The 24093-nt window shown below is 48.0% G+C and overlaps 1 protein-coding gene across 1 annotated transcript; it reads right to left on the reverse strand.

Annotated features, from left to right (window-relative positions):
- Positions 1–285: 285 nt before the first annotated feature.
- On the reverse strand, positions 286–22605 carry LOC107210942 (alpha-2-macroglobulin-like protein 1). Its single transcript, XM_033514511.1, has 34 exons — positions 22547–22605; positions 21764–21947; positions 19918–20080; positions 19325–19377; positions 17357–17377; positions 16714–16885; positions 16229–16313; positions 14827–14938; positions 14427–14541; positions 13924–14033; positions 13273–13440; positions 12062–12152; positions 11571–11716; positions 11139–11288; positions 10753–10905; positions 10082–10166; positions 9171–9285; positions 8445–8670; positions 8189–8315; positions 7508–7629; positions 6999–7053; positions 6306–6389; positions 5196–5372; positions 4972–5053; positions 4038–4194; positions 3751–3825; positions 3194–3356; positions 2586–2800; positions 2236–2451; positions 2007–2131; positions 1616–1706; positions 858–926; positions 462–564; positions 286–328 (listed from the first exon to the last, which is right to left on the reverse strand). The coding sequence occupies exons 1-34, from the start codon at positions 22603–22605 to the stop codon at positions 288–290; spliced, it is 4110 nt and encodes a 1369-aa protein (XP_033370402.1). The 3' UTR covers positions 286–287.
- Positions 22606–24093: the final 1488 nt, after the last annotated feature.

Raw genomic sequence — 24093 nt, forward strand, 5'->3', positions numbered from 1 at the left:
AAAATTGCATTTAAGAGCAGCTGGGAAAAACAAGTTCTCTACCTCTGCTCTTGTACAAAACTCTGCCCCTCCAGGTGCAGACATGCAGAGGACAGAACAGAGCATAAAAAAAACCCAAAAACTGATCCATAAACCTAGAAACAGATACTTCCTGTTTCTAGCTGGGTACATGTTCCCCACTGCTTACCATTCCCCTTCCTGTCTCAGCTTACATTCCATGCTTCCCACCCAAGACACACAGTTTCCTGATGCCACTGTTGGTGTCACACAGGAACTTTTTGCCTACCTCAACTACAGACAGCACTGTATTCAGCCAAGGCTCGCTCCTCTGCAAAAGGAAATGAGGAAGGTGATTACACATGGATGCATGCATTACACAGAGAAGACTGCACATCTTTTCCCATCCAGAGAATCAGGAACCCAGCTCCCCACCCCAGAAGAGTAAAAAATCTGCAACCCACCGGGCTGGTAGTAATCATAGATCTTGATGCTGGCTGGTCTCAGGTTCTTCACCTGAATTACTTGTTTCAGTTGCAGAATGAAAGTCTGAGATTCATCATTGAGCTAGTGGAGATGGAAGGAAATTAGCAAGGAAGGGGAGAATCTTCATCTTCCATGATTTGAATGTTTTCCTGCATTACATTTCTCTAATTCATTAGAAAATCTGGACTTTAAAATGGAGTATCGTGTGAGGAATAGCACTATTCTAATCCAGTGACAATGAAATTGGGCAAACTTCCTCTGGCCCCAATTTTACCAGCGCTCTTTTCTTACCTAGACCAGGTTCCTCACACAGCCCCTTGCCCTCTGACCCTTTGCTTTCACTGTGCCACACCAAATGCTTGGTTCTAGCTTACCTTCTCCAGATAAATGTAGACCACATTAGCTTTCACTTCTATTTTCTTAACAATGGTTCTGTTCTCCAGCTAGGATAGGGAACAATAATAAAATGAAATTTGTGAGCATTTTCCATAGGGATTCCTGACCAGAGAGACCCAGTGTTTTACTGAAGGTATAGAGCTGGACTCTGTGTGGAGCTATGCCTTTCTCATGCCTAAGGGCTTTAGTGGTTATATCTTTGCTAGTCCCTCTTGGACATTCCTTGTGAACATCTCATGTATGAACCACACTGACCCTGCCCAGGGCAGAGGAATCTCCCCCTCAGGGGACCAAAGGCTGTCTGGGTAGTACATATGACTGATATGTTGGTCAGCAAATGGGTGCAGGCACCAGCAGAGACTCTTATTTCATCCCACTGAGAGTTCAACTGCTTTTAAAGACCTGCATGGGGGCTGTGATTTAATTGGGAAACAAAAAGAATATTTTTAGCTAGAGCTTGAGTATCTCTGAGAAGTCCTGTCTTAGAATTTCTGACAAACAAACCCTGGTGTCAGCACACCCAGCAGTAAACTTTGTTCCTGGCCCAAGTCCATATACTGTCAGTGGCAGAAGCTGGACCACCTCTGATTTCCCTTGTGGGGGCTGTAGGAAAACAAGTTTTGGTGCAATTTCAACAGTAAAGGTCCCCTGCAAATTTAGCTACTGCCTGGCCTGAAATGAACAATAGGCAGGATCCATTTACCACAGCTGAGTTTTCTTATTCCAAAGTTCTTACCAGCATTCTGGATCTGGGAGTCATGATGAATCCAGATAGCAGGGAGACCTCTATGATCACCATGTTGGATGTGACTCTGCTGCCGATGTAGCTGGAGGTTAAAAAACAGACATAGGGCCTGACTCTGTGAGGATAGTGCCCTCCCAGCCTCTCTTCCACCACATGCCCTGAACCAGATATCCCATCTGGGACTGGGGGCACAGCAGCCACTGCTCCCTCTCCCAGGAGTTAGCCAGCACCTTACCCCTCCAAGCCTCCCACCCGTCCGATTCACCCTCTGCCCCGTTCACCCCACGGGCCAGGTCTCTCCATCGGAGCCTGAAGAATTTCCTGGCTGCTGTCCCCAAGCTCCCTCCATCTTGCTGGAGGAGGAAACAGCCCTTGGATTCACCTGGTGAGGATGTGGACGGTGAGGACACGCGGATTCGCCCGGCTGCAGTTGGTCAGCTCTGTGCTGACACGCAGTGTGAAGATCACAGGAGTCCGTGGGGAAGGCTCGTGGTACCTCAGCACTGTCTGCAGGATAAGGGCCAGGAGCAGGAAAGACGGGCCAGGCATGATCCCATGCAGGAGAAAAGAGGCAGAGTCCTCCTCTCTCCATGCTGATCCCACCTCCTCACCTGAGCGAAGACACAGCTGCTGCCGTGGGCCTGCAGCAGGAACTGCCCCGGGATCTCCACCAGCGCTGCCTGCTGCACCAGCAGCCGCTTCTGACGGCTGACCAGGAATGCCTTCCCAAAGGCCCTCTGGGACCTCACCCTCACCACTGCCTGGCCTGATGTGCTGAACGTCCTTCCTGCGTATTTCGCTAAGGCTTGCAAGGCAACAACTGTGTCCTAGAGAGGGACAGACAGTCACTCCTCTGAAAGCACCAGCGGGAGCGAAGCTTCCTGGAACAGGAAGACCTCAAGAGGACTTGTGCTGCCAGCCCAGGGTACAAAAGGATCCACGGGGTAATCCTGCTGGTTACCTGGCTGGAGGCAAAACCCCCGTAGGCATTTTGCTGCCGCGTCAGCCACGCCACAATGCCAGCTGCAGTTGTCATGTCACCCGCGTGCACCCGTGGCTTGGAGAGGTACGCCAGGAGCACGTAGGCTGTCAGCTCTATGTCCACTGACTCAGTACCAGGCCAGAAGTCTGTGGAAGCTGGAGAGCTTGGCTTGGGGCTCCAGTGGATTTGTCCTCCTGCAGAAAGGAAAGGATTATGAAAGCTGTTTAGGGAGGACATAATTTGGGTTTCAGAGAAACAAACCCCACAGTACTTTCAGCCCTCCTTCTGCACATTCCCTGTACTCAGGTCAGGATTGCTTTCTTGAATTTATTCTCCAAGGCTTCATCTTGTTTTAGCTCACAGGCTCCTACCTCCTCCCCCAAATGATCTTGAAATCTTCCAGTCTGAAGAAACTATTTCTACATCACCCTCACAGCTTGTGGTTTTTGTATTTTCAGTCACACAGTTATTGTATTTTCAGTATAATGCAGTTACTGCACAAATACAAGGAATATCTATAAATACACATATCATTTTTGACTGCTGTAGCTGGGCATACATTAGTCCAGAATCCCAGCAGGCAGCACCTGATTTGATGGCCTGTTCCTCCAGTTTGTACAGCAGCTCCTGGGTTGTCTCGTAGTCCCCAGCCAGGGCAAAGGTGTAGGCCAGCAAGGCTTCTGTGTAGATGTTGGTGATGTTGTGGACCGCCTTCTGTAGGCAGTGGAGAGTAGTCTGCACCAGCTTGCCCTGTGTTGGGAGGAGACACGTGCCAAACTCTGACAGGTGAAAGAGGGGACTGGGGAACTCATTCCAGGGAGCCACACTATATCTTCCCCATGTAGCTCCAGAGGAACCCATTAAGTTACAGACTGTCTTTGGAAAACCCAGTGCAGCCCCAGTGTGTGCTGTGAGCCATCGCCACCAGGCACTACTGCATCAGGCCAGTTTCACAACACTGGCTCTTTTGAGGAATGACTTCATCATGTGACCAAACATTGACTCATTCCCAGAAGTTCCCTCCCAGTTCATGGCCTGGAGAACAGCAGAATCACAAGCTGGCGTATCCCCGTGGTGGTGCCCAGGAGAGCAGGAGGGAGCAGGAGGGAGCAGGAGGGAGCAGGAGGGAGCTGAGCATGCTCACCTGCAGTGGCACACCCATCTCCAGCAGTGCTGCAGCGACATAGGCCCCCAGAGAAATTTCATCATCTGTGCTGCCCTGTGAAGGGAACACATCTTTCACTCTTTCGGGGTGTTAGGAGGGCCCAATCCGCAGAAGGAAAAGCATTCCCCTCATGTTTTCCCTCTCTTTAGGGCTTGCAGAGTTTGCAGAATGACTTTCTAGGATCCTTTGGGATCCCACAATCTTCTGCTGTTACAAATCTGCCCAGTCATTCCCCAGCAGTGCTACCTGTCCTGGCCCACCATTACCTTTAGAGGGGAGTGAAAAAAGTTCCCTTTGGTGGCAAAGCAGCCACTGGGGAGTTGGTTTTGCTCTAGCCAGCGTAGGGCATCATGGATGTTCTTGTCATCTACATAGATGTATTTTCTGGCTTGGCCAAAATTCTTGAGTACAAAAGCTGTTAACCTAGGAAGAGGATGAGTTATGAGAAAAAGAGGCAAACAAAAAAAAAAAAAAAAGGCAAAGAGAAAGTCAGAGGTCTCCTGGTGCTTGTCCCTTAACTAATGACATAGTGGAGGTGCATAAAAGACTAATTTTCATCGAGAAAGTCAATCTAAAAGTGGAAATGGACCACAGGACCCACCCCAGTGGCTCCTCTCCCTGCCCATCTCCATAGATATACTACTTATGTACTACTTAGTACCCAGTCATTTTACAGGTGAAAACCTTCCTAATCCTTCTACTTTTACCTGTTCCACTTCATCTCCCCCACATTACTAGAGACAATCTGGAATTCCCCATTTTCTTCCTCCCTTCCTTTCTCCATTCATCTCGGCCAAGCACCATAGGTGTAAGCTGTGCCAAGGCAGTTCCTCTCCACTCTGAGGACAGGACTTTTTATTGCTCTCACCTGATTTTTTTCCAGACATGTGTACCCCTCTTGGCTGCCAGGTCACCAGCAGCATGACCTGGTATTGTCTATGGGCTAACAGCAGGGGCACAGAGACAAAAAAAGACCTTTCATTCCCTGGGACCACATCTTTGCTGTTTTACTTTTCCAGAAACTCTGCTGCCCTGCCTGACTGCTTTTTCAAGTGACTCAAGTGCCTCAGATTCTCCCTGTCAAACAGTTCCTTCTGTCTCCATCCCACAGAAGGAACATCATGTCAGCTTTCTCAGATACATTAGCTGCTCTGACCAGGACAGCAATAATCAGAAGTGAGAGATATTTTCAGTGCTTACCAAGTGTTTCCTTCTCCATCCTTCTGCCCAAAGAAACTATAGGAGCCATCTCTGTGCCTGTAAAGAAGTTGTGTCTGATACCCTGGTGAGATGGGAGCGGTGATTAATATGGCACAGTTACACAGAGGGGACAGTGCTGACAGAGTAGGTGCCAGAGCAAGAGTTACCAGTGTATGTTGGACACAGGGCAAGGCAGAGGGGCAAGGTGGGTCTATTGTACTCACCACTGCGCAGGAATCCTGTTGCCCTGTCCTTGATCTCAGGGCTCAGCTGCCTCGTCTTCTCCAGGTACTGCAGCACATAGACAATGGGGGCAAACAGCACCATGTTCTGCTCCCCACAGCCATGGGGCAGCTGCACCAGGTGGTCCAGGTTCTGCAGTGCTGTCCCCATGAGGTCAGCTATGCAGGGGTGTAAGAAACAAAGAAGGTGCAAGTATGATTTGAGGTGCCTTTTCAGCCAGGCAGGATAATAGTGCTTTATCTCAGCAGGGGGAAAGTGCCAGAGAAAGGAGAAAAGAGAAGTAAACAACTGAGTGCAAGATGGAGAGTGGTGACTGTTTTGCTTCCTTGCAGCTTGGCATCATGACTACACTATGGAGACCCTAGAGAACTTCACCTTATATGAGCTTTTGCATTCTGAAGAGCTCCAGATATAAAAAATACTGTTTGTAAAAGGCTATGAGCAGAGCTGCACCTGCTCAGTTTGTGTCACATAGACAAGCAGATATAACAACTCTCAGGGAAAGGTTAAAATACTTCTGGTCTTTATCCAGGCCTGTTCTACCTGGCCATATGTCAAGCACCAAAATGTGAGGAAGCCAGCAGGGGTGCTAGTCAGATGGTGTGAAGGTGTCCATATATCCTCCAGCCAGTCAGAAAAGCCTTGTGTTGTTTCCTCTGTTGGGGTTCTGTTCACAATATTATGCCAGGCCTGGCTTCCAACCAGTTCTGGCCTGCAATACAAATAGACGTATTTAATGGTAGGTTTGGCCTCTTCAAAGTGTTCTTTTGCAAATTTATAATGCTGAGAAATGCTTTTCTCCAGGAGTTTCTGCTGTAGCATGGTTTTGAGCTTTAATCTTTCTACCTACACAGAAATAGCCAAGGTCCTAGAGTCCCTGTTCCAAGGTCCTAGCTAGAAAAAGGATTATTCTCCTGTGAAGATTAATCTTCCCATGAAAGCAAAAAATCTGAAAGCCTGGTGTTTGCAGGGCATAGAAACACAGCATCCTCTCTTTTGAGCAGTTTCATGTCAAGTGGATCCTCTGACACCAAGTTAAGCCTTGCTCTTTGGTACCAGCAGCCTGTGAGCCCACAGCAGAAGTCACTTACCTGTGATAGAAATGGAAGCCCTGGCAGATCCCTTTACTACATTGTCAGGAAGGCGAAGGGACACGGGTTCTTCAGCTATGTTTCCTGGTAACAGTAGGATAAAAGGTGTAGCATGAAAAACCAAGCAAAAAGGCTCTAACTGGAGAGACAAGACTGGCCCAAGTAAGTGGGACACTGCCTACATCCTGCTCACACCTACTCTCCTGGTCATTGCACCAAGGTGCATTGCATGGAAACTTTTCAAATTAGAAACATGAGAGGTGCTGGGGGACTGAGGGCCCACCAAGCTTCACTTCAGCTCAATTCACTGCCCTTCAGAAGGCTCACAAGAATCACAGCTGGACATCTCTCAACCAGAGGACATCCTGGCCAGACTTGCAATGCTGCAGGAAGGGTTGGAGCACCTCTCACTAGTGACTATCAAGCCCCAGGAACACCCAAGGACTGCACTGTGGGAAGGAGACTACAGAGCAGGATTTTGACACTTAGCAGCAAACTCAGTAGGACAGCATATGTGGGAGTAATATTCCTTATTCATTCGTGTCTGATAGGAAGTGAAATTTCCTGTATGAAAAATAATTTCAAAGCATGCTTTCATGAGACCTCCCACAGTTTAGTTCTGCTTTCAGGTGTAGTTATTTCAGGCTGCAGAACCCATTCAGGCTGTGCACATACCTCGTCTCAGGCACATACCTCCTCTTGGGCACAGAAAGGAGCTGTAGGACTTCTCCACTAACACACCCTCTGGCTGCCAGGGCAGGAACATGCACATGGGACAGGAGAAACACATAAAATTCCCAAATGACAGCAACATTTCAGAGCAAGTTCAAGTCTGAATTCAGAGGTCAGGGACTCCACCCTCCTCATTTTTGGCAGCTGTGCCTGCTTCACTGCTCAAAGCATCAAGAGAAAGCCCAAGGAACAGGGCTCTCTGGCCAGTGAGCACTTACAGAAGCTCAGGTACAGCATGAAAGCAGGGAAAGGTACAGGGAGAAACACAGATGTGGGAATGCAGCTGTAGAAAGAGTACTGCAAGAACTGGCTTGGCTAGGTCCTGGAGAAATAAAGTGAACTAAACCACAGCTTTGGTATACTATTGCTGGCCAAAATTTGAGGTGATAAAACTACCTAGCCCACCTCAGTCTGCCTTCCCCCTTGGGCAGGGATATCACAGACAGAAGTGAGGCTGTTCTCATACTGACCTGGACCAGCAAGTGTTTGGTCAGTGTGTGCCTTCCCCTCACGGCAGCTGGCAAGGGCTTCCTGCCCCCACACCGTGACGTGGTGTCCAGTACCTCTGTCCTCACGGAGATATTCAGAGTCCCTAGCAAATAAATTCAACAGAGTCCTTTTCTTACACCTGTGGCCAAACAGAGTAAACTTTCTTTGACCAATAGTGGCCTGAGGTGCTTTGGGTTGTTGGTCTTCATGGGCTCGGTGGTTTGGCCAGTAAAGGTGAGCCAGCCAGCGCTGACAGCTTGTCCAGACACCTTAAGCATGAGGAAACTCACTAATGTCTTGCCAGCAGTGACTTCACTGCGCTGCAATTTGGCTTGAACAACAAGGGTCCAGCAGCCCTTGGACCCCAGCATACCCTTCCCATTGCATATGAAGCACAGGACCAGCAATACAAAATTCCCCCACCCACATCCACACAGCCTCTTCCTCCCCAGCTGGTTCCACAGGCCTCTCTTCAGGAATTCCTGCCCTCTCTGGTGACTCTGAGAGAAAGAAAGCAAACAGAATGGATTGAATGTTTGCAGCATTAAGGACAAACTTCAGGATTCAGTGGAGACCCGGGTCTGCCAATTTCTCTTGATCTCCCACAACCTTTCACTTCAGTTTTAGGGTTCCCCACCACCAGCCCCTTTTTGCTGCCATACCCAGTTGGACTGCTGTCACATTCCACATGAAGATCTTGGATTCCTCTGCACACAGACACTCCTTGTCCCTGCAAGCCTGACATGGCTCCACCTGCAAGTCTGAGGATTTAGCCAGGGCCACTTGGATCTGAGGGAATGACAGATGCAGGTGAGTAACTGGGCAACTCAGGTGAGATGGCTTGGCACAAGGAGCTCTAAAACTGGAGGGCAGAGTAGGTCTGTCCCTCACAGCATTGCCTGTGGCACAGGCACACACCTGAATGCACTGCTGCAGGTAGCTGAAGACAGTGGCTTTCAGCAGGAAGGTTTCTCCACGGATGACGGAATACGGCAGTGTCACGTCCACAAAGAAGGGCTGAACTGTTCTGAGGCCCGTGGTTGGGGCAAGGCCAAACCCCCTCCCAGCCAAGCAGAACATCTTGACTTTCCACTCTGCAGCAGCAGCAGGGGCTGTGACTGAGACATTCCTGCTGCCATTGGAGCTGAGAGGAAGAGACAACTTGCATGAAGAGATTCATTTGCTGGTGGAGAGGGAAGGAGATGCTGTGAGGAGTGTTCATGGCCCTGCTGAGGGAGGTGACGCAGGTTCTCATGTTTGCATCAACCTCTGCTGTACTGCTAATTACTTTTGCTCCAGTGGCTCACAGAAAGGCACAATTTTTTCTCTTGAGCCATAAAGCCTATTTAAATGCCATCAGTAAATGTCCTCTATGTCCTTTTCCTGAGCAAGACACTGCCCAAGTATTCCAGCTCTGTACACTCATGGTGGTTTGGTTTGGAACTGTACTCCTGTTCCACAAATCTCTGTACACTTCAGTTCTGCATCTCAAAATCTACTAGTTTGACACACTACAAATGCAGGGAAGAGCAACATAATTTGCATGGAGAGATTTCCTTACACCTTTTTCACAGAAACTCAAGTCAGCCAAGTCTCTATAACAAAGGGTCATCCTGTCCATTTGTGAAGTCAGGAATCACTTACCCAATAGGGTACACATTCCAGATCCAAGTTTCAGGGAAATAGCGGTGAAATCTTCTGTGAGTTGTAAATTGGGGTTGTTCCTCAGTGATTCTTTGGTCTTCTGTAGAAGGCACCCCTGAAAGAAAAAGTAAGGAGTCCCACCAGAGTGGGAGAGGTGAACCTTGCCAACCATAGACAGCCTAGCAGTGGGGCTGGAGGCAAAGCAAGCAGGAAGAGAGACATGAGGAGAGTCTGGCAGAGGAAAGCACAAGGGACTGGACTGATTTCATGGGAGAGATTAGAAATGAAGGGAAAAGAGAGTGACAGCAGGAGAAGCAGCTTGCAGTGAGCTGACTGCAAGGTTTCCAAGACTTGGATAGACAGAGCCCTTTCCTGACCTGACCCAGAGTTGTTGCTCAAGAGACTAAGAACCTCTGGAAAGCCATTTTAAACCAACACTTCTATAATTCTGTGAGTAACAGTACTGTTTTCTTGCTGCACAAAACTCACATTCCACAGCAAGCAATGGTTTAAATACAGCAGGCACGTGAGCCAGCTTAGTACAAGTTATCAAGTGCAAACTGAGACATAGAGGAAGAAAATTACTGTCTCTGACCCCAAGTGGGGACAGAAGCTGGGTCTCAGTACAGCCTGGGGAAACAGATCCTGGGCTCCACTTGGGATTGTCTGTGAGGAAAGGGAGTGCCATCCTTTAGTGTCAGGGAACATCCAGGTAGTGACATTCTTCAGAGCCCTTTTTTATAGGGACAGGGTCACTTCTATTGAGTCTGGTGGACTGGGCAGCTATAGACTGTGGCAGCAGCACCTGATACTCCTAAAAGAGGCAATATCCACCACCAGCAAACCCCAAAGATCAGAGGGCTCTGCCACCTGATGTGATCTCATGTCCCAGATAGGCTCAAAGTGCTCACCTATGACTGGCCTCCTATCCGCTCGACGAGGGCATGGAGAGGGCTTCTTGATTACAAGGTTTGAGAAGACTTTCAGACCCATGTTCTGTTAGGAAAAGAAGGAGGGCAGGGGAGGCAGAAAAGCATCTGTGAGTGGGGAAGATTGACTGCTTCTCTTCAAAGTTGCTCTGGAAACCGTGGGGGTCAGGACAACCCAGTGCCCAGGCAGCCCAGAGCAGCACTGGCCCAAGCAGACACTGCTGAGGGAGGCATGGAGGAGATCTGCCCTAAAGACACCAAGAGGTCTGCCTGGGAACTGCCCAAAACAGTGGAAAAGAGCAGGCTAACAACTAAACCACGTCACTGTTAGTCCGTGATCTAATTGCCTGTCTCTCTCTAATACTGTAGACAAACAGTACACACCCCAGGACCTCATTCCTCATTCCCACTCAAGTCCAAAAAAATGGAATTTGATGGTCTAGGATTTCATGATGTTGCTTTGTGCATGTGTGGAGGGAAATACAGGTATTCCTACTCAATGGGGTTGTACATCTTTTGAGACAGCACAGTTCAGTCGGGGCAGACAGCAGGGTCTGGCTGGAGGAGGAAAGGCTTTCTCAAACTGCTTGGGGAGAAAATACCTCAGATCCTCATAATTGCAACAGCTCTGGGAAACATCACGGGATGATTACCCGGAAGAGGTTGAAGATGTCAGGCTGAAAGGAATTCTGTGGCCTTCCTCGTAGCAGAGATGACATGGACTGGGGCTGCACACAGCGATCTGAATGCTCTTCTACTTGGGCAGGGTATCCACGTTGGTAGGCAGCAGGGAACAAACCATAGACCTAGGGAAACTCACAGGGAGGGAAGGATTGGGCAAGGAGAAGGTACCTCCAGATGCTTCTCTCCATCGTCCCCTAGCAAGCACATCAGTTCCTGTCCTTCTTCCTAGGCAGGCCCTGCTTTCTCCTTCACTCACAGACCTCCTCATTCATTGGCCTCCAGCTCTCCTTGCCACAGCCCCTTGCCCAGCTCATCCATCGCTCCCGAGGTCTTGCCTGGTTGCACAGACACTCACCATTTGGCTGGTCAGCTCACGGTCTGGTCTGGTGAAGAACATGTTTTCATCCACTGCCTGGACTGCACACAGGGAGCCAGGTGCTGCCTGCAGCTGCAGCTGCACTGCTGACCCTGCATGGGCTTCTTTATCTGGGAATCCTACCCTGACCTGCAGCAACACACCAGGAAAGGAATATGAAAAAGGAAGGGGATGGAGGAGGGTGACAGACAGATGGCACAAGCAGAAAGAGGAAGACTAGCTGGAATCTCCCCTGCTCAGCCACAGCTATCAGAAGTCGCTGCTGAAGCTTTCCTGGTCCCTGGCACTGTGCTGCAGATACCCTTTCCATCTCTTCTGCCCAGTTCTTTCTTGGAAGGCTCTGATCTCCTTCCCTCAAGCCTCCTGACTTCTGCTCATCAGCTCTCTCCCAGCCACAGAGGTGAGTCTCACCTGGTTTTGGAAGCACAAGGCAACATCCAAACGGATGCTGTCAGCTGTGACCCCTCCGTTGGGGAAGATGGCATACACCACTAAGGAAGGTGATGGGGACAAGTCGGCACTGAAGGTCAAAGGGATGAAGAATGAGCCCTTCAACACTGAAGAGAGAAAGGCAGAATATTTTCATCATAGGCCACCAAGACCTTCTTGTGCCCTTATCCTTTTTGTGCTATATAATCCCAAAATGTCTAATCGATTCCTGCTGCTGCACTGTCTGCCCTCTCCCTCCATTCTCTGAGCCTACATACTCCATTTTCCCCTACATCCTCCCATTCTCTCTTCCCATCATTGTTTTATTCTGTCTTTTTGCTCTCTTCCAGGTGACACAATTGCTTCCTCAGCCTCCCTCTGTCCTGTTGGCTGCTATGGACCTATAGAATGAGGGAATTTGGGAGAAACTATGGAAGGCCTCACATCCAACCTAGAAAACAACTGGGTGCAACTCTTTCCCCTTCTCTGCCATGACTTACTGTTCAGTTTCCCAATCTGGATATTCCTTTGGCCTCTGACAACAATTCCAGACTTGCCAGTGACCTGCCGGAGGAGGGACATGGGATGAGCAGACTGCTGTTTGCCACCAGAGCACATCCACACTTACCTATGTGCATCTGGCTCTCAAAAGCAAAATAAAACCCCCAGAATTAACTGTGGGCTCAATCCAACCCCAGACTTGAGGAGACTTGCAGGCATCACAGCTGGGAGAAGAAGCTTTAACACAGGTGTCTCTGGTCTAGTCTGTTCAGTGAGGACAATGGACGGGTAGTGGGGTCACTGCAGATTGGTGAGTGATAACTAAAGTGTTTCTCCTCTAGCAGGCTGGCTTCCAGACCAAATCAAAATCTATTTCCACTGAGCAGCTGCTTGATAACCAGAGTGAAAAAGGGATTCCCCATCCAGTTTTAAAGGGAGAAGACACTTTCAGTTGCAGCCTTGACAGAGGCTAAGGGGGTGATGGGCTACAAAGACAGAAAATTTCTCCTGTCCATGGTGGTGACTGAATCCCCAGCATCAGGACCATGATGTGGCCAGGCTGACCCCTACCAGACGTAGCATTCACCAAGTCCCCTGAGAACAAGGTTTAGCTGTCATCCCTCCAGGGATGACCTAAATTATATTCTCAACTTTTCATTGGGGTCTGCTCCTGTCAGTGCAATCTTTCCCCCCAGTCCTATCTACTACCCTTACTCACATAATATGCAAAACTTATACGGCTGGTGTCTTCTCCCAGATCATCCCTGCTGAGTGTGAAGGTCACCTGGACATTCTGCTTCAGCCCACAAGGCAGTGTTCCCGTGGGTGGATGTATGTCCAGGAAGCTCTTGGTTGTGACATGGAAGGGCTGCAGGTGATTATAAGCGTTTGTGTAACTGAAGTCAGTCCTCCGAGGAGTGCGCATAAGCTCCTCCAGTGTGAACCTCCCCTGAAAGGGCACCAGAGACACACAGAGATGGAGAGTTGCATGCTTCAGTGCTTTGTTAGGCTGTCATCAGCTTGGTTCGGGAAAGGCTGTTGGCTTGGTGCCTTCCAGCTGGCTCTGTGTAGAGCTGTGTGGTGAGCCCAGGCCTGAGCTGGCAGGGGGGCTGCAGGGCAGGAGAGAGGAGCACAGGTAGAGCTCAAGGGTTCTCACTTTCCCATATGCAGAGGTGGTGTTTACCTCCAAAGAGACTGATGAGCTGTTCCAGGCAGTTGTGTCAAGGTTGAACGATGCTGTTCCACTGTCATCTGTGATGTACGTTTTGATAAACCGACGCCTCATGAACCGTATCACAAGATAAACTTTCCTGTTTTTCATACCAGCTCCATAGTGATCCTGAACCTTAATCTGGTGACAACAAGGTGAGGCAGGAAAGCCAAAGTCAGATATTTCTGCCACTGTCATACCCAAAACCTTCCTCTCTCAGACAAACATAGACCTTCCCATGTAGGTCACCTACAGACTTCAGTCTGGCCCCGAGAAATGGGAGAATTGTACAACTCCCTCATCTCTAATGTGAAGCTGAGCATGGTTAAAATGTCTGCTCCAAAAGGTGTGTGTGGCTAGAACACAAGGACTTTCTCTCCTAGCCAGCAGCTGAGACATCCTTGCATCCCTGCTGAGACACCACTGATTGCTCTCAGTAGATGCTGGAGGTGTAAACACAACAGGGAACCTGAAATGCAGCAATAATAGCCACACTGTCAAGCAACGTGACACAGTGCAAGCTAACCTACTCTGTCTGAGGAGCAGGAAGTGCTTTGGGTCAGCTAGATTTACCAGATTCCTTAGCAAATGACAGGGAGCAAAAAAGCAAGGGTAGAAAATCACCTTTCCCCTGTATGGCACTCCAGGGATGTAATATTCATTGGGTGTCTCAAATACTGCCCTTGCAGCTGTCCTGGAGATGAGGATTTGGCTGGAGGTGTTGATCTGCACCCCTGTTGTGATGCAGAGTGCAAGGGAAGCAGGATCAGTACCAGAGGTGATTACTGCACTGTAGTTTAATCTCACTTTGTTATTTCCATCCCCTTTGAGCAGAGTGTCTGAAACTTCCCAACACCAGCATTCTTCAAGGTTTAGAGGCTTCTCCTGTGGCAGCTCCTTCTTTAGTTAAGCTGTCTGCAAGCCTCTTTGTAGCCTCATGGACCCACACCACTCATCCAGTTCCCAGCCACTCCTCATCCTCCTGCTGCTGGCAGAGTAGCTCTCCATGTTCTGTGATGATCCCAGCAGCAGGGAGGAGGAGAGGGGGATGTGTGCCCTCTCTGACCCTCAAACCCCCAGAATGGTTCCTCTTGCCCCTGTACCTGCCCTGCTGAGCCCCTGGGTACCTGTGCCCATCTCCAGAAGAGAGGCTTCTGCATAAAGTTTGTTGTCTTCCTGGCTGGGAGTCAGATTGAAGATTGATGTGCTGACAGAAGGGGTGAAACACCCATTGCTCGCCGTCTGCAATAGGGAGTGGTGGGTATTATTTGGGGCTGGGGAGAAGGGAAGGGGTCAGAAGCACAAGGGATTAGCCATTCTGTCATAACTATCAACTACAATAATAATGCAGAACTTGTGAAACACTGGAATGTTTCCCAGAGAGGTGGTGGATGCTTCATCCCCAGAAACATTCAAGATCAGACTGGACAGGGCTCTGAGCAGTTCATTCTGTTCACTCAGCCCCTGACACTTCATCCTGTGTAGTGCTTGTTCTACTGCCCATATTCCTTCCAGGATTTTACTCACAGGACCGCTGTATTCCCTACAGATGTCCTTGCTGGCACTCTGGAGCCACCTCCTTGCTTTCTGGCACAGCTTCACGTGCAAGGTCCCTCGCACTGCTTTCCCATAACTGTACCTGCAGGGAAAACACCACAGGGGCTGCTGGGCAGCACCACTGCATGCTCTGTCCAGCACACAGGTGCCTTTTGTGACAAAGGTCTTACTGCAGCTGGCCAGCAGGCAGGCTCAACTTAAAATGTATCACTGTGACTACTTTGGGAATGCAATAGAGTGGTCTGGCATCCAACAGAAGCAGAAACAAAGGAACATAGTCAGAAATGGACAGGAACAGACCCACACCCTCTGGAGTTCTCCCACTTCTGGGCACTTGCTATCCTGAATTGCAGGCAGACACAGAGAGTGGACCTGATTTATCCACTCAGTGAAGATATTAGTTTGAGGGGGGAAAGCAGCAGAAATGGGTGTCCCTGCAGACAGCAACAGCAAATATCAGTAATAGAGCCAAAGAGTGACCTCAGACTTGCTTCACTATGGGCTTATCTCATGATCAGGGCTCTTGTTTCCATCATCAGACCTGCTCTGATGATTTAGACATTTTGGTATTTCCTTTGCCTGCTTTGCTGCCTTTCCTTGCTTTGACTACTCTCTGACCTGCCCTTTGGAGCAATGCTCCTGATGGTATCAGTAAAAAGATGGCATCTGTGACCCATCCTGGTGATGTAGAGAGGTGTGTACCATTTACTACTACAGCCTCATATGACCTGATTGTAACTGTCCCAATTAATGAGAAATTATGTCAGACCAATCAGTGGCAAGAGACACCAAAAGTCTCTAGATAATGCAGCCCCAAATACAAATGAGCTCACCAGATCTTGAGTGCTTTTGAGCTCATTGTCCTGCCTTCTTTGTGTTTATACTGTCAGAGGTGCTGTCCTCCTTCCCACCCTCATCTGCTCATTTTTTGCTGATAACCACAACTAGAGAAATTGATCTACTGGGCTAAGAAGGCAGTAAGTTCAGTAGCATGTAAGTGAGAAGGAAAGGCACAAACTCCTAGAGAAATGCCAGCTCCTGCTCCTTTACCTCAACATACCTGTCCCATATCTGGTGTTTTTCCCACATAAGATCTTTCAGTGCTGGACAGACATTTTCCAGAGGAGGGTATCTGTTGCTAGGGAAAGTCTCCCTATAGCTGGATGTTCTCTCCTGTGTGGCTGAGGTACCTCTTCCCCAAGGAAGACCTCATTAGATTGACTCTTGAACTATTTGGGATTCTCCTAAAGGAATGGCCCTGTGAATTGGCCCTTCTTGGGCCACCTCTCTTTGATGGATTGAAAAGATAAGATATGGAAGGAGAGACACAGTTTTGATAGAATCTTTCCTTTCCCCTGAACATTCTCCTTACCTGCCACATACTTGCAGTGGGAAGGTTTTATCTGAAGCATAAATCTGAGATGGTCCCTCGAAGAAAACATCAAATTTTTGCAACACTGGAACAAAAACCTCAGATTTACTTCATCAAGGGCAAAAGAATACCTGGGCACAGGATCCCAAAAGGGAAGAGTATGTTCCCATGAAGGAACATATTAATGAGGCAAAAGCAAGCATTAATTAAAAATCAGGGAAACCAAAGAAAGAATCCCCTTTTTTTTTCCCCCAACACTCTTGTAGAGGTCTTTAGTTTATTCTCAATCTGCCAGAAGATACCTTCTCCAGCAATCTCCAGCACAATCTCCCTTGTGTTCATTTCTGATGTTGCCAACAGGTTTGTGATCAGTCATAGCTCACAGTCAGTAAACCCTATTTTACAATATTTGGCTTTACACTGTTTTACAGACAGGCAAGCGACAAACAAGCAACTTCTTCCATCCCTTTCTCCATTTTCCTTACCACGTTCCTCCACCTTAAAGGTACTGGACTGGACTGAGCTGGACTTCAAGGACTGTGCACTGATGGTGTAAGTCCCCAGGGAGAGTTCAGCAGCTAACTGGAAAGAGAGATCTGCAATGCCCTGTTTTGGTCTCACGTCCAGCCACTGGCCAATGCGGTTTTGGTTCGGGTCCTGCGGTGCAAGGGAAGGAAAGAGGCAGTCATCAGCAATGCTTGCTATTCTCTACCCAGAGCCCACTGGATTCAAAGGTGTATCAGACATTTCAGAGGCCTTCACAGGATCCTGCCAGTTTTAGCTCAGATGGTGATGCTGAAGCACCAGCAGAGGTGAACCCAACCCACCCAGGTTTACTCTGCTCTGTAGAGCCACAGAAAAAGAAGGTATGGGACATTTAGACTCTCCAGTCTCCAGTAAAGATGAGCTGTAAAAATTAGCTAAAGCCTGACTGGCATTCCTGAACGTAGAAATGGATGAAGTCAAATCATCAGTATCATCAAGTCCTGATAACAAGAAGCATTTGGACAGAGAATGTGCATGCATAGAGCCTAAGAAAAGTAACTTGAACCAGTAAGACAGCATCCTAGGTACTATCCATACTGAAATACCTTTCCTCACAAAATCTGAGGAGTCTGGAACACCCACCTGGATTTCCACCATGGAGTACTGCAAAGCAAACAGACAGCACTGTCAAAAACTGGCATGACATAGCAACCTGCATTTAAACTTCTCTTACCCACCCTGTACTGTGACAAACATTATGATACAAGAATCCTACTGAAAGCAGGACAATGGCTTTCGGATAGTAAGAAATAGTAAAAATCTATGCTATTCTTCAGATTTGCTTTTTGATCCCTGAATATATTTTAAGATGCATTTTGATAGGTATTCTACAACCATGAAAGCTAGAATTTGCTGTAATATAATGGGGAAAAGCAGGAAGACTCTCAAATACCATCATCCCAAGTTCACAAATATTAAATGGGCTCAGTTTTGTAACATATATCCCAGTAACTAGCAAAACTGCATCACCAATAGGAAGAATAATCCACACATCTTCCTTTAAAATCCCTGGCAGGAGGTAAGGCTGGGAGTCAATGCTGACTGCAACTGACAGTAACAGGGAGGGACAAAGGAGGACACACTTGAACCCTTCTAGGCCCATTAATTCTCCGTTTGTTCTTATATCACTGCATCTATCATCCAGAAGGCAGTACTGGTGAGAAACACCTAATTTTGGAGCACAAAGCATAATGAGGCAGGAGCAGGACTTGGAAGAGTAACCAAGCTGTAAACATGCAACTGACATGTAATTCACATTATTCATCATTCTAAGCTTTCATACAAGTTATCAGGGGCAACTCTGTTTTTGTTTAAATAAAAAATTGTGCAGGTTAGCCTGCTGGTCAACAGCATCCATATTAACTTCAACTCATCTAATTTACAAACCAGGTGTTAGAGCGCTTTAATGCTGTGATGGACTAAAGCTTTATAATAGCTTGGGCTAAACATGATGTCTCTGAATTTTCATCACAGCATAATTAACAGAACATGTTACAATGTTAATTTGTTTATACTCACACATAGACATCAACCATTTACAGTCAAACATGTACATGAACCAACTGTAGGCATGGAAGCAAATGTATTATTTATACTTTATTATCTAATTAATATAAGATATATGCCTTCCCTCTGAGGAGAAGAAAAGAGTATTTATTTGATGCTAGGATCACACCAATAGCCAAAAAAAAGAGGAAATTAAGTCAGCAATAAAGAAGCTGGAAAGATCTCTCCCTTTATTTTTGTCTAAAAGGATTTGATCCAAGTCCCCTAACGCGTACCCTTCAGATTTAATTGTCATGGCATGAATTCCTCTTAGCTCTCCTTAAATCTTCTTGAGGACTGAGGAGTGAAATAGCTATAGCTGCTGGCTGCAGATATAATTGCTTACTGGAGAAAGGCAAAAGCCCTGCAGTTTCCTGGCTACCACATATGCAAGTCTCTGGCAACTTCTCACTCCCTTGACATGTGGACAGTGCGCTGCTGCCAGCAGCAAGTCAATAGAATTTGGTTATACTGTTTTCTCCCCTTTTTTTTTTTTGTGATCACTTCCTGTGTATCCATCCTCATATTAATTAATTTTTCTTAAAAATTTGCAGCTCGGTTCAGGCTCTTCTGCCACCCTCAGGTGACACACACTGCACAAATCACTGAGCTTTCCAGGGCTCTAGGAGAGGATCTTCATGCCCAGCAAAGTCTGTAGACAATTTTGCCTGATAATAATGGCCAGAAACCCACAGAGTGGTCCCCAGAAGCCCTGCCTGCTTTTTTAGCAAGGGCATGTGCACTCAGCTAACTCAGCTAGCTGGGAATGCTGGCACACTCCCCAAATACCATCCAACCCTCCCATCAACCAGCAGCCATCCTAAGAGAGCAACAGGAGAGCCATCAACCAACAGGAATTGTTGCTCAAATGTGGTTTACTCCAGGGTTGGCACTGGCCACCCTGGGTGCCGGGACTGTTCCAGCCTCCCTGGCGTGGGGTTGCTAGAGGAAGCAGCACCATCTGAAGCCTGGAGACTTCCTTGCCTCTACTTAAACAGGCTTTACCTTGCTGTTAACAGGAACAAAATCTTCAGTCAGTGTCACAATCCTGAATTTCACTGGAGGGAGAAAATGAAGTAAAGCACATTACAGACAGAGGGCACATGGGAACAGACTTGCCCAGCACTTGTCTCACCCCAGAATCCTAGCTCCACACCCAGCCCTATTGGCTGCCCCATGCCTGTCCTGCAGCCCCTCTTACCCTTTTTGCTCAGCCCCACTCAGCTCTGCTTGCCCCAAACACGTGGCAGCAGCACAATTTAGGGGTTTTCCCATGGACCACACACAGGGTTACCCTTACATTTCCTTGTCTGCAGTGTAGGCAGACCACTCCTACCTGGCCCTGGCCAAGAAGACCATGTTTAGGTCTGCTCCCTTTTCCGAGCTGCTCTGCTCCTAGAGCATGTGAGGCCTCCCCTCCCAGGCCCCTCCTGCTGCTAAAGCATGGGTCATGGATACCTCACTGCAGAAGGCAGCAGTCCCCCTCTGTCCCCATGGAGGCCACAAGGCACAAAGCGCTCAGCGCTCCACTCACAGGAAATTGGGAACAAAGCCTGGGAGGATCAAGGCAGTGTCAGGGTGCTCCGTGCACTGCTCACCTGTCTGTCCTGGATTATAGATGGGCTTATCCATCTGAATGAAGGTGCCTGTTCCAGCCCTGCGGATCAGGACCTTTTTCTCTTCACTTGCACTGAAGTAGTGACCATTGGAGATGTGCAGGTGCACAGTGGCCACCTCCTGACTGCCAGCAGGTCGGGGCACCTGGGACACAAAAGAGGGGAGCCCCTAGGTCAGCGGGCATCAGAGCAGTGCTCTTCTCACTTCAACTGCACTGCAAGGCCAGGCTCTTTGCCATCTTACTCTGGAGGCCAGCATAGTGTGTCCCCTCCGTGGCTGAAGGCTGTGTCTGTGGAAGCACAGGGGACAACGCTTAGCAGCTGGGATAGATCTTGGACAGGAGAAAAAGGAGTTTGCTCTGACACAGAAATTTTGTTTACTCCTTCGTGGGATCACTGTTAGAATCTACATGGAGAAGGCTTAACTCAAGGGAAGGAAAGGCCCATGGTGATGAGAGCTCTGTTTCCTGGAGTGTGGGTGACAGAGAATGAAATCCCCTCTTATCAGTGCAAACTTAAGAAAATAAGGATCATGAGTTTGACAAATAAGAAAGGTTTGTGCTGAGCTTATGTGTATACCCTCCCATGTGTTTCCTAGTCCTCCAGGACATTTTCAAGCCCAGAAAGAAAAGCTTGGGAGGAAACAGACATGAGGAAAGCTGTCTGAGATGAGAGGTCTGGCTCTTTCTGCATCACAGATTCATAAGCAACACACTGTGACAGTACATCCTCCTCAGGGAAGAGAATGAGCTGCACAATTGCCATTTGGGTGCTTTTAAGCTGTTCATCCTCCTCAGACCTTTGTTGCCTGGCCAGGGAGCCTTTCCTTAGTGTGCTGTTGGAGTCTGGGATACAGAGTGTGTGCCCTTGTTTCTGATACTTAGTTATAAGATCCAGAAAAACACTGAATTTCATATAATATGAAATTCATGAGCATGTTTTCATGGTGATACATGAAAACAAATGTTAAAGTTAGATGGAAAAAGGTAAAAGTGTAAGTGTGGAGATTAGATAAATCACTGGGTGAAAAAGTTAGTTTAGAGAACAGGAGACAAGATGGAGGATTTAGGGTGTCGTCTCTTGTCCCTTCTTTCTTTTTCATGTTCTTCTCCTAGAGGTTTTTGGGTAATGGTAAGTGATTGGACAGAAAATGCCACAGTGCAGTATACAGATGATGGGTCATTGGGTCATTAAGAAAAATAATATACGTGTCTATTGTTAATTGGGTAAAAATAGGTATAAAGATAAAAGAACTGCGTATTTCGGGGCCATTTTGTGCTATCAGACACAAAGCGTGCCACAAGGCCTTGTTTGTACCATCAGAAGAAAGAAATGTATCAGATTGCAAAGATTAACCTTGTGTAGCCAGCCTAGAGAGACCTGTTAAGTTTTGTGATGACCTTCTAATAAACACAAGAAACAAGATTCTAACGAGCTTGGGTGTTTTCTTCAAATCCTAAGAACTGAGATAAGCAGTGCTCCCCACGAGGGAGGATCCCAAAAGAATTCAGTGCAAAGGAGGCTGAGAATTCAAGAATAAAAAGAAAAATACAGAAGAGATGCAGCAGAAACAGAGAAACAGAAAAAGGATTTTTTAGAGAAAAGTTACATGTGCCACCAGGATATCCCACAGGAAGAGTAGCATGCGGGCAGACAAAGCCAAGGAGCAACGACACCGGCCTGCCACTAAACACTGCCCCTGTTTTGCATTCACTCCTTTCCAAGCCCTCTTATCTTCTGTCTTCCTCATTTTCTGTTTCTTTGACGAGAAGCAAACGAGCATGCTGGGAGCTGCCAGCTAAGGGTCCCTGCCAAGAATGACTCTGACCTGAAATCTGGTGCACTCGAAGATCCAGTTGTTCCGGACGACCTTGCGGTAGAGGCTGAGGTTGCCAGATGGGTGCATAAGAGTTAAGGCCACACGAATAGGCTTTTCAACCCCACGAAGGTCCAAGCATGCCCTCTGGGACGAGGGGTAGGGCAGGGCAGCTGGAATGATGATCAAGTACCTCCTGCAGTGGGGAAACAAGATATCATCACATCTCGGGAGCCTTCTCACCCGCTCTTGGCACTAAAAGGCTGGCCTGAAGAAACAGGAAACAAGAAACAGAAGCCCCATCTCTCTGAGACTAGGAGGTGCTGCTCTGCTGGAGAGACTGGGATGGATTGCCAGAGTGAGAACCTTGCACAGGGGGGTGGAAGGTATAGAGTTCATTTCAGATAAACAAATAGTTTCAGATGACAGAACAGAATTTGCCCTTCTTGCTTTGACATGGCTCAACTACCCTGACAGCAGATTGGCTCCTGCTTACACATCCCCTGCCTTGCAACCCTTTTCATTTGCCCTTCACTTTATCCTACACCTTTCCCTTCATCCCACCTCATGCTGCAGTCCCTCACTCTTTTTCCCACCACCAGTGCTCACCTAGTTCTTGTACTGCAGCCATATCTGTGAGAGAGGCTCCCACCTCCAGGAGGGCCCTGCATTCACAACAAGGCTCTGCACCCCTTCTCATGCCTAGGTGGGGGCTCACAGGGTCCCACACTCTCTCCCTGCTATCTCCCTCAGCATTCACAGCTATCAATCACTAGATTTTTAAATGGCACTTACGGTTGTGCCACTATCCCCAGGGTGTAGAGCAGGCAGCTCAGGAGGAAGGGAGTCCACATTTTCACGGGAGAACCCCAAAGGGGTGGATTCCTGTTGAGGGCTGATCAGGAGAGAAAGTAGGGTGCTGCTCCTCTCCTTCCAAAGTCTCCAGGACACCTGCTGTTGTTGTTTCTCCCAGGAAGCAGACACAAATACCCAAGGTTTCCTTCCCTCCACCTCATTCCTGCATTTATAGTGCCACAGGCACAGGGTTGTACCATCCAGGATGTTCCCCAGCCAATCCAAGTCCTTCTGGACTCCAGCCTCACTGCTCTCCTACTCCCCTGTGGATGGACCAGCATCATTCAGACAAATGTGCCTTTTATTTTGCTAACCAGCAGCCTGTTTCCTGTTCACTGCACTGCCCCTGCTCCCTGGGCCAGTTGCAGCCCAAGTCCCATTGTTTTGCCTCTGGCTGGATTGTCCCATGACCACCTGGCATGTGCACCCAGCTGGAGCTCACTGTGAACTCTTGTGGTCATACTGTCCCAGGCTTTCTGAGTCTGTAGCACCCAAGGAAGGTCTCAGTCCTGAAATAGAGACCAGGCTTTGTACAAATTCTGTATATTTGTACAGTTCTCCTTCACATAGAGGGAAAGCACAGGGAACAAACAGAGCTGAAGTCCTCACCTTGGCTCTGCCCTATGGGTATTTGAGTTTGAAGAGAAAATTGAACAGCTGCAACTCACCCAGCTGTATCACGTTGCTCTGTGCTCCAGTTCAAGGCCAACCTACTCACACCCTCACCAGTGGAGGAAATGAGGGCTAAACATTGGTTAGGCAGGTCAAAATCTGCATGGATGAAGTCCTACAGGGCCTTGTCTAGCTCCCAAAAGGCTGTGCTTGAGCATGGGAACACACACTATCTGGTTTGAGGCCTTTTTTCCACATGCTAATTTTATATATGTTAGTCCACTGATTGTACTGAACTTTTCCCTGAGTATCATACCAGAATTGAAAAGAGAATCTGGTTCTTGAAACTACTTATTCTCAAAATAAGAAGTAATCCAATTTTAGTATCAAGGTCATTTCATATAAAAATGTACCACTAATTTATTTGTCAGTACCAATCTGAGCTCTTAAACACGTAGGGGCTAGCAATGTTTTCCTTTGCTTTAGTACAGACTGACCATAACAAGGAAATTAGGTTTTGAGGCTTTATTTTACCCATTCATGTACACATGTATAATGGGCAGATACAACTCCTCTCTCTCCTTTCCCCCTCTTGGGTTTTGTTCAGGACAGAGCTGCTGGTGCCAGCAATTGGGAAAAATGTATAAATGCACCTGGACAAACAAGAAAACAGGAACCAGAGCAAGAACATGAATCATTCTCTGACACTAAGCTGCCCTTCATTTCTTTCCATGGGTCTCAGAAAGTACAGGCAGTGCCTGTTGAACAATCCCAGCTGACATTTGTTTGCTCACAGTAGATCCACAGCAGTTCCAGGGGACAGCCAGATCCCAAATGACAGCACAGGGGCTCACAATGGCAAAGGTATTGAGTGT

Source organism: Parus major, chromosome 1 (assembly GCF_001522545.3).
Source record: "Parus major isolate Abel chromosome 1, Parus_major1.1, whole genome shotgun sequence".
Taxonomy (NCBI): domain Eukaryota; kingdom Metazoa; phylum Chordata; class Aves; order Passeriformes; family Paridae; genus Parus; species Parus major.

Coding starts and splice junctions, on each gene's coding strand:
- LOC107210942 (XM_033514511.1), bottom strand. CDS start 22,605: ATGTGGACTCCCTTCCTCCTGAGCTGCCTGCTCTACACCCTGGGGATA. Junction 10,906..11,138: donor GTGAGCTGACCAGCCAAATG/GTGAGTGTCTGT, acceptor GAGTTTCCCTAG/GTCTATGGTTTGTTCCCTGC. Junction 10,167..10,752: donor ACATCTTCAACCTCTTCCGG/GTAATCATCCCG, acceptor TTTTCCTAACAG/AACATGGGTCTGAAAGTCTT.